This window comes from Pongo pygmaeus, chromosome X (assembly GCF_028885625.2).
Source record: "Pongo pygmaeus isolate AG05252 chromosome X, NHGRI_mPonPyg2-v2.0_pri, whole genome shotgun sequence".
Lineage (NCBI taxonomy): Eukaryota > Metazoa > Chordata > Mammalia > Primates > Hominidae > Pongo > Pongo pygmaeus.
In genome coordinates, this window is record NC_072396.2 from 54,712,254 (window position 1) to 54,732,965 (window position 20,712).

Below are 20,712 nucleotides of genomic sequence, written 5' to 3' on the forward strand. Positions count from 1 at the left end.
GATCACTTGAGCTCAGGAGTTTGAGACCAGCCTGGCCCACACGGTGAAACCCTGTCTATACTAAAAATACAAAAATTAGTTGGATGTGGTGGCACACACCTGTAGTCCCAGCTACTCAGGAGGCTGAGGCAGGAGAATCACTTGAATCCAGGAGGTGGAGACTGCAGTGAGCTGAGACTGTGCCACTGCACTCCAGCGTGGGCAACACAGCGAGACTCCATCTCAAAAAAAAAAAAAAAAGAGAGAGAAAGAAAATGGAAGGATGAAGTTGCCTTCAACAAAAATGAGGAAGGCTGTGGGAGAAACATGTTTAGGGAGAAGATCAGGAATTTCCACTTGAACATATAACTTTGAGATACCTATTGGATATGTAAAGGATGTAAATGAAAATATTGAATTGGCAGTTAGATATTAGAATCTGGAGTTCAAGGGAGAGGTCAGAGCTGAAGACATAAAACTTAGGAGTCATCAACGGACAGACGGTATTTAAAGTCATAAGACTATATGAGATCAATTGTATGTGGAGACAGAAAAGAGAAGGGGCCGGGCATGGTGGCTCACGGCTATAATCCCAACACTTTGGGAGGCTGAGGTGGGAAGATCGCTTGAGCATAGGAGTTTAAGACCAGCCTGGGCAACGTGGTGAGATCACATCTCTACAAAAAATACAAAAAAAATTAGCCAGCCATGATGGCATGTGCCTGTAGTCCCAGCTACTTAAGAGGCTGCTGCAGGAGGACCAATTGAGTCCAGGAGTTCGAGGCTGTAGTGAGCCATGATCGCCCCACTGCACTCTAGCCTGGGCAACAGAATGAGACCCTGTCTCACAAACAAACAAACAAACAAATAAAACAAACCAGAAAAGAAAAGAGAAAGGAACCAGGATGGAACTCTGGGCTATTCCACCTTTAACAAGTGGAAAAGACAAGGAAGCAGCAACGGAGACTGGGAAGCGGCAGCCAGCGAGATAGGAAGGAAATAAGAAGATAGTAGTGTCCTTAAGGCCAAGTGAAAAAAGTGTTCTATGGAAGAATGGGTGAGCATCTGTGTCAAATGCTGCTGACTGGTCAAGTAAAATGAAAACTGACAGCTGGCCACTGGGTTTATTAATTGAGAAGTTATATTGGTGACCCTGTTGAGAGCAATTTCAGCAAATCAATTGAAAAGCCAACAGGGGAAGGGAATAGTAAGCAACTCACGTGTAGACAAGTCTTTAGAGGAGTTTTCTATAAGAAGAAATATAGAGCAGTAGCTTGGGTGGGGAGAGTGAGGTCAGAGGCTTTTTTTTAAAAAAATAAAGTTGTATTTTTAAACTTTATAGATGCATGCTTACACAATTTGGAAAGAGCCAATGAGAAGAGGAAAATTGATGATGCAGGAGAAAAAGGGGGAGAATTGCTGAACTGATGGTCTTAAGTTGGCCAAAGGAGATGGGAGCTGTGGCTGATAGTCCCAGCTACTCAGGAGGTTTAGGCAGGAGGATTGATCACTTGAGCTATGATTGTGTCACTGCACTCCAGCCTGGGCAGCATAGCAAGACCCTGTCTCTTAAAAAAATTTTTTTAAATAAATAGAGATGGGACCTAGTATAAGTAGAGGGATTGGCCTTAGATAGGAACATGGACAGGTCATGCACAATTAATAGGAGGCAGGCAGAATATGTGGCCACAGAGGGGATAACACCTTCATGTAGGTGAGGTGAAGAGGGGGTAAGAACTCATCGAAGTTTTCTTCCCATTGCTTCCATTTTCTCAGTAAAACAGGAAGTGAGGTCATGAACTGAGAGTGAGCAAATGAGGAGAAAGTATTAGAGGCTTGAGGACAGAGAAGGTATGAAACAGTCATCTAGGAGAATGAAAGAACAAGGGAAATAGAATACAATCACCAACTTATACTACCACCAGAAGTGTATGCCGGTATCAGTCTCACAACGGTCTTTTTTTTTTTTTTTTTGAGTCAAGAGTCTCACTCTGTCACCCAGGCTAGAGTGCAGTGGTGTGATCTCGGCTCACTGTAACCTCCACCTCCTGGGTTCAAGCGATTCTCCTGCCTCAGCCTCCCGAGTAGCTGGGACTACAGGCACATGCCACCACACCTGGCTAATTTTTGATTACAGGCATGAGCCACCGTGCCCTGGCTGCAACAGTCTTGATAACAATGGGTAAACTAATTTTTCAATATTTGTTCAACTGTCAAGTTAAAAAAAAAAAAATTCACAGTGGCCGAGTGTGGTAACTCATGCCTGTAATCCCAGCACTTTGGGAGGCTGAGGTGGGAAGATCACTTGAGGTCAAGAGTTTGAGACCAGCCTCGCCAACACAGTGAAATCCTGTCTCTATTAAAAATACAAAAATTAGCTGGGCATGGTGGTGCATGCCTGTAATCTCAGCTACTCGGGAGGCTGAGACAGGAGAATTGCCTGAACCTGGGAGGTGGAGGTTGCAGTGAGCTGAGACTGCAACACTGAACTCCAGCCTGGGTGACGGAGTGAGACTTTGCCTCAAAAAACAAACAAACAAAAAAAAGAGCCAGGCCTGTAATCCCAGCTACTTGGGTGGCTGAGGCACGAGAATTGCTTGAACCCAGGAGGTGGAGGTTGCAGTGAGCTGGCTGAGATCGTGCCACTGCATTCCAGCCTGGACGACAGAGTGAGACTCTGTCTCAAAAAAAAGAAAAATCACACTGATCATTTAATTTACATGTCTGATCAATTAGTGAGGTTGAACATCTAGTCATTGTATTTTCTCTCTTGTGAATTTTCTGCTTCTGTCCTTTGTTAATTATTTCATTATTGGGTTATCAGTATATTTCTTTATAGATTTGTATGAATTCTTGAGATATTAAGGGTATTGATCATAACCAAGTTTTTCTTTTTTGTCTTTTTTTTTAGATGGAGTCTCGTTTTGTTGCCCAGGCTGGAGTGCAGTGGCACGATCTTGGCTCACTGCAATCTCTGCCTCCCAGGTTCAAGTGATTCTCCTGTCTCAGCCTCCTGAGTAGCTGGGGTTATAGGCGCCTGCCACTACGCTTGGCTAATTTTTGTATTTTTAGTAGAGACGGGGTTTCACCATGTTGGCCAGGCTGGTCTTGAATTCTTGACCTCAGGTGATCTGCCCACCTCGGCCTCCCAAAGTGCTGGGATTACAGGTGTGAGCCACCACACCTGGCCATAACCAATATTTTTTTCTTTTGTATGTATGTGAAATATTTTAAATCTAATGTAAGATAATTATTCCATCAAAACTCCAATCAAAACCTCATATCCCTAATCTGTATAGGCAAGAAATAGGAAACATTACCTTAAGTGATGCAAGAGGATGTTCTGGTCCCAAGAGGCTCCAGTGAAAAGCAGCCAGGTCCTCATCTGGGAGGATGTGGTTACCTATAAAGTACATTTGTCATTTATTGACTGTACAAATGTTTTCTTAGAACCTCCAGGCCATGAAAGGGGTCCTGGGAGAGAAAATGATCAAATAATTCACATAGGTCTATCTTCTTAATGTAATACTTACATTAAGTAGTTCTGTGTTGATCACTTAATATGTTTCATGTGCATTATATGTGTATCATCTTTATAATGTGTATCATCTTTATAATGACTATGTATGGTAATATTATCATTTACATCTACAGATAAAGAAACTGAGGTTCAGACATGTTTCGTGACTTGGCCCAATGTGGTCTGGCCAATAGGTACACACACCAAGATAAAAAGCTAGGAATGTAACTCCAAAGCCCATGCTATTACTTATCCCCTAAGTCATGTTGCCTTTTATAATAGCAGCCACCAATTACTAACTGCCTAATGAGTGCTGGGCATTTTGTACACCTTATTTCATTTCACTTTACCAATAACACCGTGAGGTATTATTATCTGCATTTCACAGATGAGGAAATTGAAACCAGGGAGATGTCACTTCAGTGATTTGCCGATGGCCTAATTCCAAAACTTGTGCTGACTCCACTATATTATCCAAACTCATGTCCTTTGGAATTATAGAGCAAAGGTCATGCCTGAGACAGAATACTAACCTTCATGCGCTAAGTACTTGAAAAACCAATTCAAAACATAATCAACTCTCTGCAATTTACTTTGAAACACATCTTTAAGAGATATATTGGGCCAGGCACGGTGTCTCACGCCTGTAATCCCAGCACTTTGGGAGGCCGAGGCAGGTGGATTGCTTGAGGTCAGGAGTTCAAGACCAGCCTGACCAACATCATGAAACCCTGTCTCTACTAAAAATATAAAAATTAGCTGGGCATGGTGGCGGGTGCCTATAGTCCCAGCTATTCAGGAAGCTGAGGCAGGAGAATCGCTTGAACCCGGGAGGCGGAGATTGCAGTGAGCCGAGATCGTGCCACTGCACTCCAGCCTGGGCGACACAGCGAGACTCTGTCTCAAAAATAAATAAAATAAGAGACAGATTGATGGATGGGTAAAGGAATGGATAGATATATAAGGCAATTAGAGTAAAATGTTAATGGCAGAATACAGGTGGTGGATATAGGGTTTTTACTGCAAAGCCCTTTTTCAATTTTGCTGTATATTTGGAAATTTTCATAAAAAATATTAGCACAAAAGAAACAAAGAGAAAAACATAATCAATAATTTGTCTTTCCGATCTAAATTGAGACACTGGGGAAGAAATGTTAATGCTCTGTGTGGGGAACCAAAGTTGTCTAGGGCTAATAAAACATTTGGCTTGAGAATACTCTGCATAAAAGAGTTATAAAATGTAGCAAAAGGCGGCTTACAGGAATCTAAATAATGTTCTGGAATAACCTGTAGCAACCCACGAAACAAACATGCTGAGTTTTAGTGTGCTCTACCAAGAAGCCCAAAAACCATGCTGAGTTCTTCCCAGCAGTGTTTAGCGTGAAGACTTTAAGAAGACAAATCTAATGATGACAGGCTAAATCACTCTAGTCCTCATGTCTTAATACCAGAAGAGGAAACTACCAATCACTGCAGTCTTTTCTTTGGATGACCTACCTAGCAGTGCAGCAAATATGGGGAAATTCATCCTCTTCAGGCCCAGCTGCTTGGCTACTTCTTGCATCAGGAACTGGTTGGTAGTGAGGTTCTTCCCATTCCAGCTCAGTTTCAGAGCATGGGAACTGTAGTAAGAGGGAATATTGTAGAGAGCATACTCGGAGTCATGGGCAAGAAGGCCATGGAAGCCATTTTCCCTGAAAAACGCCACCACTTCCAAATGATGGTCTTCAAGGCTCTGAAAGACCTAGGAGGGAAGAAGAGAACGTGTCACGCCACAGAAGCTGATTTATATTGTTAGAAGGTCAGGAGGTTTAGCAACTAAATTTTATAGTTTGGTGAAATTTGAAATTGTACGTGACAGAACAGAACATTCTTTTAAAATTTTTTACTTTTTTTTTTTTTTTAATACAGAGATGAGATCTCACTATGTTACCCAGGCTGGTCTCGAATTCCTGAGCTTAAGTGATCCTCCTGCCTTGGCCTCCCAAAGTGCTAGGATTACAGGTGTGAGCCACTGCACCCAACCAGAACAGAATACTCTTAAAAAACAAAACAAAAATGCTCTCCCAGTCTACAACTTGATTATTACTGTAAACACAGATAGCGTTTGTGTTTATTCCCCTGGTTTTTTTTTCACTCCCTTCATGAAACTTGCCCTGAGGCTCTTCAAAATTAGAATACTGAAATTAACAAGGTATATATTACTTAAGTTTTTACTTCAAACAATAACATTAGAGACTTCTGTTAGATAATAAAGTTATTATTTATTGCTCAGCTGTTTATCTATGTGCTGTACATATTTTATATATATTATCTCATCATTAATCTTAGGTAGGTACATATGGATGAAAAACTTAGACGTAGAAATAGACACAGTAATCTAAGTTTATCTAACTGTTTTTAAAAAGTCTTTGCTTTTTTTCTTAGTAGCACTGTTACATCGCAGGGCACCTAAACAGTTGCACTTCCAACAGTGAGAAGTCAGAAACTACACCCCATTTTAGAAATGGGGAAACTAAGGCTACGAGAGATTGGCTGCCCCCAAAGTTGCATAATGAGTGAGTGTGGTAGAAAGGATTCAAATCCAGGCTGATCTGACTCCGGAATGCACACTTTCTGTTGTACCACGCTTCTTCCTGGAGATCACTATCTTTTATGTAATAGAGGTAAACTGTTAAGTACTCTTCCTGTACATGCCTCTATCGCTGTACTTGAAGTATACTGAAATTATCTGTATACCAGCTCCACCAGATTAAGTTCCTTGACCATAGAGAGAATTTACCTCTGTATTCCTGGCTCCCACATAAGACCTGGTACGTAATAGTAATAATAATGGCTAACAGATACTGAATATGTACTATGTGCATTAACTCATTTAATACTCACAACAACCTTGTGAGGGCATACCTATTATTACTATCCCCATTTTACACATTGTTAGCCCCAAGGTCATATGGCTAGAAGGAGCAAAGCCCAGATTTTGGCTCTAGAGCCTGTGGACCTTGATAGTTTTTTTCAGCTCAACTAATCTATTTGCCATTTAAGTTGGAATGGTAGTTTTCTGGAGTTTAACAGGAGTTTCAATGCATTAAACTTTTGCTAGATTATGGAAAAGGAGTCTAGTTACAGTTGCTAGTCATGTCACACACAAGGGGAGAGACACCAGTAAGCAGACAGTGAAGCAAGATCGATATTTATTTGATATCCAGGCAAAGGAGGCAAAAAGTATTGTAACATATTTATGCCTAGAGATATGAGTAACTCCAGATGTGTCAGGGTAGGAGTAAAGTTTTATGCTGTCCCCTGGTAATAATTGTTTCTTCCAGCACACCACTCATACAAGTCATTGGTTGAGCATCCATTTACCTGGTACCAGGGATAGTTACTAAGTGTGATATTTTCTCTTTCTTCATCACAACCTCACCATGCAGGTATTAGAAACCCCATTTTACAGATGAGGAAACTGAGGCTCAGAAAAGTCAGATGCCATACTCAGAGCTATCGAGCTGGGAAACAGCAACCTGGGTCACACTGACATCAAAGTCTCTAGGGGTCATCAAAGACCCTTTCCACTACAACACTTAATCTTTAGCTGGTCTGAAGCTGATTATGCTACCATTCAAGTGATTTCAACTCCAGAAAGCCAAGGACTAGTGATTTTTAATCAAGTTGGTAGCTCTTAAAACACTAGGAATGTATATATATCACAACCACCTGGAGATCTTTTTCAAAAATATACAAACGTGAGCTTCACCTCAGATCTGCTGGAATAATTTATTTCTTGTTTTGTTTTTTGGAAACAGAGTCTTACTCTGTCACCCAGACTGGAGTGCAGTGGCCTGATCTCGGCTCACTGCAACCTCCATGTCCCAGGTTCAAGCAATTCTCCTGCCTCAGCCTCCAGAGTAGCCAGGGCTACGGGCACATGCCACCACACCTGGCTAATTTTTGTATTTTTAGTAGAGACGGGGTTTCACCATGTTGGCCAGGCTGTTCTCAAACTCCTGACCTCAGGTGATCCACCGGCCTCGGCCTCCCAAAGTGCTGGGATTACAGGCGTGAGCCACTGTACCCAGCCTGGAACAATGTCTTGAGTGTGATCCAAACACCTATATTTCAAAACAGTTTCCAGTAGTTTCTCATACACACCCCCAATTAAGAATCACTGAACTAATCCAATTATTCATTTTATCACATAGGCAACTGAGACCTAGAGAGGATAAATGACTTGACCTAGCTAATTGCAGCCGAACCAAGAATAGAACAAGTCTCATGATTCCAGGTATAGGACTTCTTTCACTAAATGTTCTGGAGTAGGTAATGGAAAACAATAGAATAAGAATCTCATGAATTCCTCTCACAATTCCACAATACCCCTCTCCTAACAGGCTAATTTCCTAACTACCCATTTCCAAGATTACTCCTGCTTCCCTGTCTTTGCTCACTTGGTTTCCCTGCCTAGAATGCCTTACTGCCTCTCTTTCCCAATGTTCTGAATACTTTCCATAGGCCTGCCACCTCTTGGACAAATTCCTTGATAATTCCCCTCCTCTTCACTCTTATAGCACAGAGACAGATGACACAGTCACAGAACTAATTTGACAATACCATCATCTTCAAGTTTTAAGGTCACAGGTTCTATCCTACTCTTTTATCTCCATGGTCCTAACCCTGTCCTTCCAACTAGAAAGGACAGAGAACAGGAGTTGATTGGTACAGAATAGTAAAGAAAGGCCTAGTGAGATTGTTAAAAACAAAAACAGCTCTGGCAAATGAGAGGGCACTATCATCTCAGCATTTAACTTCTACAGCAGATGTAGTGAAGTCACTAGATTGCAAGCTATCCACAGCTCGAGTAGCAAAGTAGTATTAGGTATCAATTAAGTACCTACTATGTACCAGGCACTGTTCCAAACCCACCTCACGTCCACTAACCTTGCAATAACATCAGGAGTCATTATTATCTTCATTTTAAAGACAAACGATCAATGAGGGTCAGAGGTTAGAGAACTTGACCAAAGTCACATAGCTAAAAAGTGAAGCTAGCCAATAAGCATGACAAGCTGCTCAACATTATTAGTCATTATAGAAATGCCCATCAAAACCAAAATGAGACACCAGTTAGCACCCACTAGGATGGCTATAATCAAAAAATGGAAAATAATGAGTGTTGGCAAGGATGCAGAGAAACTGGAATCCTCGTAAATTGCTAGTGGGAATGAAAAATGGTGCAGTCACTTTGAAAAGTGGTCTCAGAGGTCCTGAAATGGTTAAACATAGTTATCATATGATCCAATGATTCCACTCCTAAGTATATACCCAAGAGAACTGAAAAGCTATGTTCACACAAAAACTTGTACATGAAAGTTCACAGCAGGCTTACTCATAATAGCCCAAAAGTGGAAATAACGCAAATGTCTATCAACTGATGAATGGATAAACAAAATGTGGTATATCCATAAAAGAAAATATTATTTTGCAATAAAAAGGAATGAAGTACGGATTTATGCTACAACACCAATGAACTTTGAAAACAGAATGCTAACGTGAAACAAGCCAGACACAAAAAGCCATATATTGTATGACTTCTTTCATATGAGATGCCCAGAACAGGCAAATCCAAAGACATGGAAAAATAAATTAGTAGTTGCCAGGGATTGTGGGGATGGGGAATAAGACTAGTACATACTGGGTTACCCTTTGAGGTTATAAAAAATCTTCTGGAATTAGTGGTGATAGCTGCACAACGCTATGAATATACTAAAGACCATTAAATTGTGCACTTTAAAATGTTGAATTTTATGGTATATGAGTTACACCTCGATTTTTAAAAAGTGGAGCTAGGATTCAAATTCAGCTCTGTTTACAAATCCCAAGCTCCCCTAAGGCTTTAAGAACTTTAAGAACTTTTTATTATGGAAAATTTTAAATATACAAAGGTAATGAATCCCCATGAAAGCATTACCCACTTTCAATTGTTATCAATGTTAAGTCATTCTTGTTTCATCTACCTTGCCCCCCTCCTTTTTATGGTGTGTGGGTGTGTGTGTGTGGGGGGGTGTGTGTGTGTGTGTGTGTATATATATATATATTTTTTTTTTTGGAGACAGAGTCTCGCTCTGTTGCCCAGGCTGGAGTGCAGTGGCATGATCTCGGCTCACCGCAACCTTCGCCTCCCAGGTTTAAGTGATCCTCCTGCCTTAGCCCCCCTAGTAGCTGGATTACAGGCACATGCCACCAGGCCCAGCTAATTTTTGTATTTTTAGTAGAGACAGGGTTTCACCACGTTGGCCAGGCTGGTCTCGAACTCCTGGCCTCAGGTGATCCACCCGCCTCAGCCTCCCAAAGTGCTGGGATTAGAGGCGTGAGCCACTGTGCCTGGCCTTTTTATGGTATTTTAATATTTTTTGTTGTGATTAAAAGCCACATAAAATTTACCATCTTGACTATTTTTAAGTGTACAGTTCAGCTGTGTTATGGATATTCACATTGTTACATAACGTATCTCCAGAATTTTTTCATCTTGCAAATCTGAAATTCTATATCCATTAAATAACAGCTCCCTTTTCTCCCTCCTCCTAGCTCTTGGTAACCACAATTCTATTTTCTGTCTCTATGAATTTGAGTACTTTAGATACCTCATATAAGCGGAATCATATGGAAGTTGTCCTTTTTTGACTGGCTTATTTCACTTAGCATGATGTCCTCAAGTGTTCATCCATATTGTAGCATGTGACAGGATTTCTTTCCTTTTTAAGGCTGAATAATTTTCCATTGTATGCTATACATTTTGTTTATCCATTCATCCATCAACAGACATTTGCGTTGCTTCCAGCTCTTGGCTACTGTGAATAGTACTGCTATGAACATGGGTGTGCAAATATCTCTTAGAGATCCTGCTTTCAATTGTTTTAGATATATACTCAGAAGTGGAATTGCTGAATTATATGGTAGTTTTATTTTTAATATTATAAGGAACCTCCATACTGTTTTCCACAGCAGCTGCAGCATTTTACAATTCCACCAACAGTGCATAAGGGTTCCAATTTATCCACATCCTTGTCAACACTTATTTTCTGTGTGTTTTTTTAACAGTAGCCATCCTAATGAGTGTGAGGTAATATCTCACTGTGGTTTTGATTTGCATTTCTCGGAGGATTAGTGATGTTGAATATCTTTTCATAAGCTATTGACCATTCCTGGCATATCTTAAAGCAAATTCCAGACATCAAATCACTTCACCCATAAATACTTCATTATTTAACTCTCACAGTTAAAGTAACAAACAGTACCATTATTACGCCCAACAAAATTAACAATTTCTTAATATCATAATATCTAGTCCCTATTCTACTTTCTATGATTGTCCCGAAAATGTCTTTTGATGGTTGCTTTGTTCAAATCAGGATCAAACAGAATCCACATGCTGTATTTGGTTGATACGGCTTCTAAGGACCTTAATGTATAACAGTTCCCCTTCCCTTTATTTATATGCCATTTATTTGTTTCAAAAAATCCAGTTTTTAGATTAGAAAAGTAATATACATTATTTAACAAATGGTGTTGGGATAACTGAAGAGTCATTTGAGGAGAAAAACATGGATCCATACTTCACACTTTAACTAGGATAACCATAAAAATAATAGGCCAGGCACGGTGGCTCATGCCTGTAATCCCAGCACTTTGGGAGACCAAGGCAGGCAGATCACTTGAGGTCAGGAGTTCAAGACCAGCTTGGCCAACATGGTGAAACCCCGTCTCTACTAAAAATACAAAATTTAGCCGGGTATTGTGACTGGTGCCTGTAATCCCAGCTACTCGGGCTAAGGCAGGAGAATTGCTTGATCTCAGGAGGTAGAGGTTGCAGTGAGCCAAGACCGTGCCACTGCACTCCAGCCTGGGCGACAGAGCAAGACTCCATCTCAAAAAAAAATAATAATAAAAATAAAAAAAAAATACACCATGAGAGAAATTTTGTATAATCTCAGAGTGGGGATAGTTTATGAGCAAATCCAGTAACACTCCCAGAAAACGGTCAATACTCTTGACTATATGAAAATCAAACATTTCCACAGTATGAATGTATAAATGACTGATGAATAAGAAAAAAAAATCAAACATTTCTGCCTGGGAAAAACCAATGTAAGTAAGCTCAAAAGACAAATGACAATCTGCAAAAAAATTTGCAACTTACAGTGCAGAGGACTAATTTCCTTAATAGAGAAGGGAAAAAACCTAACAATGTAAGAGAACATTTCACAAAAAAGGAAACAAATAGGTTTTAAGCATATAAAAAGATGATCAAACTCACTTGTGATAAGAGAAATAAAAATTAAAATAATACTGAAACATGATGTTTCACGTGCAAGATTAACAAATAATGTATTGGTGAAGGAAACAGGCACTTGCAAACATTCCTGGTAGGGGTATAATGGTAGAATCTCTAGGGAGAGCGATTTGGCAAGACCTTTCAAAATTACAATTGTGCATACCCTTTGCCCCAGCAATTCTCCTTTCAGGGATTTATCTTTTAGATATGTAAAGCACTTGGAACAACAATGAAAGTGCCTAAGTGTGAACAACTCCTTTGCAAACACAAAATATTTACTGCAGAATTATTTGTAATAGGTGAAGACTGGAAACAACCTAATTAACTGCCCATCAATAAGGGACGAGTTAAGTAAATCATAATGTATACGTACAATGGAATAGTGTAAAACCATAAAAAATAATGACAAAACTCTATACACATAGGAAAATCACCAAGATATGGTAAATGGTAAGTGCAAGGTACAGAACATTATGCATAGTATGCTGTTTTTAAAAGGTGTTTTTTGTGAATATGTATATATGTAAAATGTGCATATATATATAAAATGTATAACTATATTTATTTGCTTTTATATCCATAGTATCTCTGAAAGAATACACAACCAACTGATAATATTGGTCCCCTCCAGGGAGGAGAACCTAGTGACTGGGAAAGGGGTGGAATATTTTTTATCATATATCCTTTTGTATCTTTTGAATTTTTGTACCATGAATTATAAGTTAATCAAAAGATAAAATTGAAGCTGAATAAAAGCAGAACATATTCAGGGAAAAAAAAATCAAACAATATGGCAGTGTGTAGAATGAAAATAGTCCTTTTACTCTCATTCCTTGGAAGTAATCGCTGTTCTAAGCCCCATCCCTGAAGAGTCTGAGTAGGTCTAGGGTCAGGCTGGAAATCTGTTTTTTAACAAGAACCCCAGATGATTTCATGATGAAGCAAGTTTAAAAAACACTTATCTAGTCAGATCACACAACATGGCAATTTACTCCTAGCAAAATACAATCAGCATTCAATCCTGACAGGGCAAAGAGCCAACAATGACCGTCAGAATAGTGAGCACTCTGGCTCCATTTACACATTTATCATCACTGTTACCACCTGTAAGCGCCTGGCCCAAATTGGTCCAGTTTAGTCGTTAACCTTGCAATTTTCCAGGAGAGTGAAATGATTTAGGAGAGATTCAACTATAACATAACCAAACAACTGATCAGAAAAAACAGCACATTTGAGTTTTAAAGAAAGCAAGAGTTGAGATTCTGAACGACTATCTATAGCTTTTAATTGCTGGTTCACCCTTCAGTTCAGTGAATAGGAGTTGAGGGCCTACTAAGTGCCAGGATGCAGACAGCACAAAGCAAGACACTTAACTTGTGAGAAGTTATGGAGCACAGGGTACCATGGGAACACAGAGTAAAGGCACCTCAACAGTCAGTGGGGTGATGGTTTTTGAGAGGAAGTGACACCTGTTTATAGAACTCAGGGGAGGCCGGGTGTGGTGGCTCATGCCTGTAATCCCAGCACTTTGGGAGGCCAAGACAGGCGGAACACAAAGTCAGGAGTTTGAAACCAGCCTGGCCAATATGGTGAAACCCCGTCTCTATTTAAAAAAAAAAAAAAAAAATTAGCCGGGTGTGGTGGCGGGTGCCTGTAGTACCAGCTACTCAGGAGGCTGAGGCAGGAGGATTGCTTGAACCCAGGAGGTGGTGGTTGCAGTGAGCTGAGATCGCACCACTGCATTCCAGCCTGGGTGACAGAGCGAGACTCCGTCTCAAAAAAAAAAAAAAGAAAACCTCAGGGGAAAACAGCTCTCTGAGAAGACATGTCTCATTTCCAACCACAGGTAGTCTAAAGAAGTGGCTTGCAAACTGTGCTTCCCCAAACCAGAATTTTGGTAGGTGGAGACCAGACCAAATAACTAGAGAGGATTGGTGTTTCTACTTTTTTAAATTTTTATTTTTTGAGGGTATCATTTTGTCACCAAGGCTGGAATGCAGTGGCAGGATCACGGCTCACTGCAGCCCCAACCTCCCGAGCTCAAGCAACCCTGCCACTGCAGCCTCCCAAATAGCTGGGACTACAGGTGTGCACTGCCATGCCTGGTTAATTTTTGATTTTGTGTAGAGACAGGTCTTGCTATGTTGCCCAGGCTGGTCTCAAACTCCTGGACACAAGCAATCTTCTTACCTTGGCTTCTCAAAGTGCTGGGATTACAGGCATGAGCCACCGCACCTGGCCTGGTGTTCCTAACTTTCTCTTCAACCTGAGCTCATAGTCCCCATTTTATGTATTATATACTGCGGCTCTTTCAGAAATATTTGAAGAGTACTTGATATTAAAAACAACCAGAGGTATTAATCACTAGAATGTAAGCTTCAAGAAGGCTGAGATTTTAAAAATCTGTTTTGTTCACTGCTGTTATCTCCAGTACATAGACCACTCGCACAGAGTAGACAACCAATGAACTGTTTCAACTTTCAACCAATATGTACTGAGCCAGGCACTGATATATGCCAGGCACCAGTCTAGGTATGGAGACACAGCAGTAACAAGAGCCAAGAGTCTTTGACCTCATGGAACTAACTGTAGTGATTAACATTTCAAGATAGACACTGGGCTAGGCATATTTCATTTATCCTTCTAACTCTGTAAAATGGGTATTAGATCATTCATCCCCCTCCCTCTCCTTTATTTAAACAGAGAAAACAGAAGCTTGGAAAACTTAAGTAACTTGCCCCAAATAACACAGCTAGCAATATGGCAGTACTTGGATTTGAACCAATTAGGTCTGACTTTAAAATAATGCTCTTTCAGGGCTGGACATAGTGGCTAATGCCTGTAATCCCAGCACCTTGGGAGGCAGAGGGAGAAGCAGGAGGATCGCCTGAGCCGAGGATTCCAGCCTGGGCAACACAGTGAGATCCCATCTCTACCAAATATTGTTTAAAAAATTAGCCAGGCATAATAGTACATGCCTGTGGTCCCAGCTACTCAGGAGGCTAAGGTGGGAAGATCGCTTGAGCCCAGGAGGTTGAGGCTGCAGTGAGCCGAGATCATGCACTGCACACCAGTCTGAGCAACAGAGTGAGACCCTGTCTCTAAAAAAACAAATGGTCCTTCCATTAAGTACACTGTTTCTCAAATAAAGGAAACCGGAAAAGTGGGCATAAAGTAATCTGAGATCAACTCACAAGTAATACAATAAACACAAGGGCATAAAAGAAATAACTAGATTGTAAGCCCATTAGTGGCAGAATTATGTTAGCACTCTGCCTGGACCATAAAAAGAGTATAATAAATGCTTCTTAAAGTAACTTCAAATTAGAGGCAATACTGCTTTCTGACCTCTGCAGTACTTGACTTCCTCCAGCTTGTCCCATATTCCCTCAAGCCCCTCTACCATGCTAAATACACCAAACTAGTGACTGACTCCAGCTGAGTTCTGTGGTTTATCTTCACTACCTGTTCTCACCAAGGCAAAAAGAAATCAGAGATAGTAAGGAAGTATCACCTTATAAGAAGATTCGAGGGCAGGATGGATTATATATAAGTCTGGTTCAGCAATAGAAATATAGATGACTTACATTTCAACTGGAACTCTAACTATTAAATAATTACAGACTGAAACTACTGTTGATGCAAATATGCATCACTACATTGTGGAGTTCACCAACCAACCAATAAGAGACCAGACTGATAATCACAAAGCTAAAGAATAATGTATTAAAAGAATAGCAGCAATTAGGAACCACAGTTACTTCAAAGAAACATTGATAAAGTGGCCTTCCCTCTCAACTGTAGGAATTTCAATTATCTACATGCACATACGTGGTAGTCTTTGCCATGAAATACGGCAGTCAAGCTAGAGGTAGTAGAATACTGATCCAGTGTTCAGTACACACTATTAAGGTACTAATTTTAATTTGCAAGTACCCAATTTTAGTACTTTTTTTTCTTTTCTGAGATGGAATTTTGCTCTTGTTGCCCAGGCTGGAGTGCAATGATGTGGTCTCGGCTCACTGCAACCTCCCCCTCTGGGTTCAAGCAATCCTCCTGCCTCAGCCTCCCAAAGTAGCTGGGATTACAGGCGCCCACCACCACGCCCGGCTAATTTTTGTATTTCTAGTAGAGAGTTTCACCATGTTGGCCAGGCTGGTCTCGAACTCCTGACCTCAGGTGATCCATCCACCTCGGCCTCCCCAAGTGCTAGGATTACAGGCGTGAGCTACCGCGCCCGGCCCAATTTTAGTACTCTTAATTACTCTTAGGCTGCCAGAAGCCAGCCCATTTCTGCAGATGAAATCTTCTGTTAAAGAACAAAAGGGAAAACTTGGATTTTTAAAAAACCTGTTGTGTGTCAACCATGGGCTGGAAACTGTACTTTAGATACTAACTTTTGTTATCAGTATATACAGCAGGAGCTTTGACATCCAGTGAACCTATGATCAAAGTTTGTGGGGACAAGTCACAGGCAAGTCACTTAGCTTCTTCATCTGTAAAATGGAGATTTACTTAATTCCTATCCAATTCTAAGACTTACAATTTATAATAGCTGGCACAGACTGAAAAAGTAGCTATGAAAGTCTGTTTTGCAGAGATGAAGTCTGTGGTATGCACTACTGTCTGAAGGTCCTCAGAAATAATTTGAGACAAGTAGACACCAGAATAGGCATTTGTTTAGCCCAAAGCAAATCTTCACGACTGAAAAGTCAGAGGTATCATGAAAAGTATTCTTAGGAGTAAGAGAGCGAGAATCCAAGGGAACCTCTGGGTTACCTCAGAAAGGAGGACGGGAACTGCAGAGAAGACAATGATCACAAGAAATTTCTGAGTCTTTGAACTAGGGACTGTAAATGCTTACACGGATGGGAAGCTAACATGAATGAAGGGGCTGAGTGAAGAAAAATTAACTTCCAAAAATGTAATATTTGGCCAGGCATGGTGGGTAATCCCAGCACTTTGGGAGGCTGAGGCAGGAGGATTGCTTGAGGCCAGGAGTTTGAGATCAGCCTGGGCAACCTAGCAAGACCCTGTCTCTAAAACAAACAAACAAAACAAAACCTTAAAAATTATCTGGGTGTGGGTGGCACATGCCAGTAGTCCTAGCTACTGGGGAGGCTGAGGTGGAAGGTTTGAGCCCAGGAGTTCAAGGTTATAGTGAGCCATGTTCACACCACTGCACTCCAATCTGGGCAACAGAACAAGACCCTGTGTTTAAAAATAAAAAACACACACACAGAAATGTATTTTTATTTAAGCTGTGGGTGTTTATACATGCAAAATACTGGAGTTTACATTTTACATTAAAGACATAAGTGAAAAACTAGAAAATTTATCATTACACTTTTTTTTTTTTTTTGTAGTTTATTCTCCTTTGACTTGGAACTGGTGGCCTGACACATTTATGTGCCAAGAGGTCAACGTTAGGTCTTATATTTTTGTTACAACATGCAGTACAGAATTGAGCCTTGAATGCTTTCACTTCAAGTGACTAATTTGATCCTATTTCATAATGGAAAACAGCTGTTTAGAAATGTAGGCATTTCCAAACACAGAAGTTTGGCATAGTGTTTTTTATATTTCGGTAACTACTTCCAAGGTATTTGTAGAATTCGGCATTTCAATGACATCATGCTTCATTTTCAGTACCATGGCACAGTAATTCAGAATCTCCATTGTAGCTCTTCTTTCATACTCTAAACACTGAGAAAGGCTAATTGAACAATATTAGTTCATTTTCATCAAATATCTCAGAGAACCTTTTCTGGAATTCAACAGACAACTCCACAACTGTGGGAATGTAATTCAGGCCATCACTTTCAATTCTTGGAAACCAATTTCAGCAAAGGAAAGTCAGCCAGTTTATCTCTTGCCAAATGAGTTTCCCAAAGGCATAATTTTGCTAGGAACAAGCAAGTACAACCATACATTTGTGAAGGTATTTCTGAACAATGCTGTTTTTATTCATAGTGTCTAGATGAGTTGTAAAATCAACCAAACAAGCCAAATATTTTATTTCAATCTCTGCGGGTGTGGTGAATGCCCTTTGGATGCCAAATCATTTTTTTCCAGTATCTTGAGTACCATGTTCAACTAAGCCAATCAATCTCCATGTAATAGGGCAGATTTCCATAACATGCACCTAATAATTCACCAAGCAAAGTATTCAATTGTGGTGCAAACCACAATGTTAATTACTAGTTCCTGATCTGACTGATTCATTTTGAAGCTTTTAGCAGAAATAGCTTTAAGTTTAGGTCCCTGGAAAGTGTTTCTGCTTCAAATTGTTTCTTGGGTCCAACAGTTCTTAACACTATTGCAGAAGCACAATCTGTAGCCATACTTACTAATTTTGGCCAATTGTTACTAAAAATCTCAAGACTTTTCTCATCACACAAAATCCAGGTATTTCCAGATGTACCTGTGATGAGTCCAAGAGTCAGGTTACATCAAATTCTTAACACATAAATCATACCTAAGTGCAGTGGCTCTCAAACTTTAGCATGTATCAGAATCAGCTGGAGGGCTTGTTGAAATGGATCCATAAGCTCCCCCACCTTTCTCGCCAGTTTCTGATTCTGTAGGTCCGATGGGGTAGGGGACTGAGAATGTGTATTTCCAACATGTTTCCAGATGGTACAGTGCTGTTGGTCTGGGACCATACTTTTGAGAACCACTGGCTACGTATACAGCTAAATGCATAGCTATGTGGATGGAGTTTTTAATCTGTTGTAACCAGCTGCTATGTAAATCTCCAAAAATAATTTAACTTTTTGACTAAATCTGGCCCAAGAATGATTAGCCATCAATGTTTGACATCCTGAACAAAAGTACTTCCTACCTTTGCAAATGCTTGTTTATAACATAATTTCTGTTGTACTCAACAAACACTTTTATAAAACTACTGCATAAAGAAGGCTTTCAACCCCTGGCAGTTTTTTTCATTTAATACATAATTGCCTTTTGTGGCATCACTTATTTTATCTGTATCTAGAAATATAGCCTGTTGAAATTCCAAGTACATTTTTAAGTTCTTTTCATTTCAGCATTCATCATTTCTGTATAATGATATTTCTTTTTTTTGAGACGGAGTTTCGCTCTTATTGCCCAGGCTGGAGTGCAATGGTGCAATCTCAGCTCACCACGACCTCCACCTCCCAGGTTCAAGTGATTCTCCTGCCTCAGCCTCTCAAGTAGCTGGGATTACAGGCATGCGCCACCACGCCCGGCTAATTTTGTATTTTTAGTAGAGACAGGGTTTCTCCATGTTGGTCAGCCTGGTCTCAAACTCCCGACCTCAGGTGATCCGCCTGCCTCGGCCTCCCAAAGTGCTGGGATTACAGGCGTGAGCCACCGCGCCCGGCTGTATACTGATATTTCTTACAATGGTTTACTTTTAAATGGTATCTTAAATTGTAGTCTTTCAACAGACACATTTTATTTAGACGTATATGAAAATTCATCAACTCCACAAAGAAATAGGCTCTTTCCTGTTCAAATACGTGAACTTCTTCCATAAAAAAGATTTTTTTCACTTTGCACAGATGTGGGTATGAGAAATATTTCATATTCATCAAAAATATTATTTAAAAAGAACAAGCACAACAATCAATGGTGTTTCAGTTATCTATTTCTGTGTAACAAAGTAGCCCCCAAACTTGGTGGCTTAAAACAACATTTATTATCTCATAGTATCTGTAGGCATGGCTTAGCTGGGTCCTCTGGCTCAAGGTCTCCTACAGGCTTCAATCAAGGTGCCAGCCAGGGCTGCAGTCATCTCAAGGCTCGCCTGGGGAAGGATCCGCTTCCAAGCTCACTCACGTACGTGGCTGTTGGCAGCAATTCAGTTCCTTGCGGGCTGTAGTTGGACTGAGGGCCTCAGTTCCTCACTGAGTGTTGGTTGGAGGCTTCCCTCAGTTTCTTTTCCTGTGGGCCTCTCCATAGGGCAGCTCACAACATGGCAGCTTGCTTCATCAGAGTGATCAAGCAAGAAGAGCCAGAGAGAAAGAGAGAGAGAGTGCAAACAAGATGGAAGTCACAGTTTTTTATAACCTAATCTTGGAAGTGACATCCCATCACTTTTGTTGTAGTCTGCTAATCAGAAGGAAGTCACTAGGTCCAGCCCACAAATGGGGGGGACGGGAGGAGATTACAAAAGGGTGTGAATACCAGGAGGTGGGACTCATTGGGAGCCATTGTAGAAGATGTCTAACATGAATGACAAGTGGCACTTCGTCATTGTGGCAGGGAGACACCATGGAGCTGTAGAGACCAATAAATGAAGACCATGTGGTTCACCAAAAGGGGTCAACCAGTATTGCCAGAGGATCTGATATTTCAGGAGTAGTTGGAAAGAGACTTTTTTGCAACATTTCTCAATTTTTAAAAGATGGCAACAAATTCGAACTTGTTAAAAAAGAAGTGTATTCATATAATGCAAGTTAAATGACAGCAGGAAATGATAATCATTCAATTCGTTCAACTAGATGATGCCTTAATATTCAGTCCAAGTGCATTATTTGATTTCAGATCCTGGTGAACACTATTGATCAATGAAAATAAACGAAGTTCTTTCAAAAAGAAAAGGAAAAAAAATGTGTGGGCCAATGCAAAAATACATGCATGGGCCACATAAGGCCTATGGGCTGCCAGTTTGCCATCTTTGCCATAACCTTTGTAATTTCCTCATGTGATACAGATGAACGGGCAAGGGTTTTGCTTCTGGTATGCAAATCCTGGTTTCTGCCACTTCTACTAGTTATGTCCCTGGGCCTAATGACAAGGGCCGGAGAAATGATCCTGGGGACTTATACCGTAAGTATTTTCTTACTTGTCTCCTCTACTAGACTATGAGCTCCTGGAAGGGTAGGGTACCATGCTT

General features: G+C 40.5%; 1 protein-coding gene across 5 annotated transcripts in view; it reads right to left on the reverse strand.

Annotated features, from left to right (window-relative positions):
- Positions 1-20,712, reverse strand: part of FAM120C (family with sequence similarity 120 member C) — a 107,395-nt gene that overhangs the window by 78,178 nt on the left and 8,505 nt on the right. For 4 of the 5 annotated variants that reach the window (XM_054472153.2, XM_054472155.2, XM_063660741.1 and 1 more), the window contains exons 2-3: positions 4,997-5,243; positions 3,300-3,382 (exon numbers count right to left, since the gene is read on the reverse strand). In XM_054472153.2, coding sequence (XP_054328128.1) covers positions 3,300-3,382; positions 4,997-5,243 — 330 coding nt within the window. Of the gene's footprint in view, positions 1-3,299; positions 3,383-4,996; positions 5,244-17,065; positions 19,800-20,712 lie in introns of those variants that run through there. The other variant, XM_054472154.2, reaches the window with a different exon arrangement.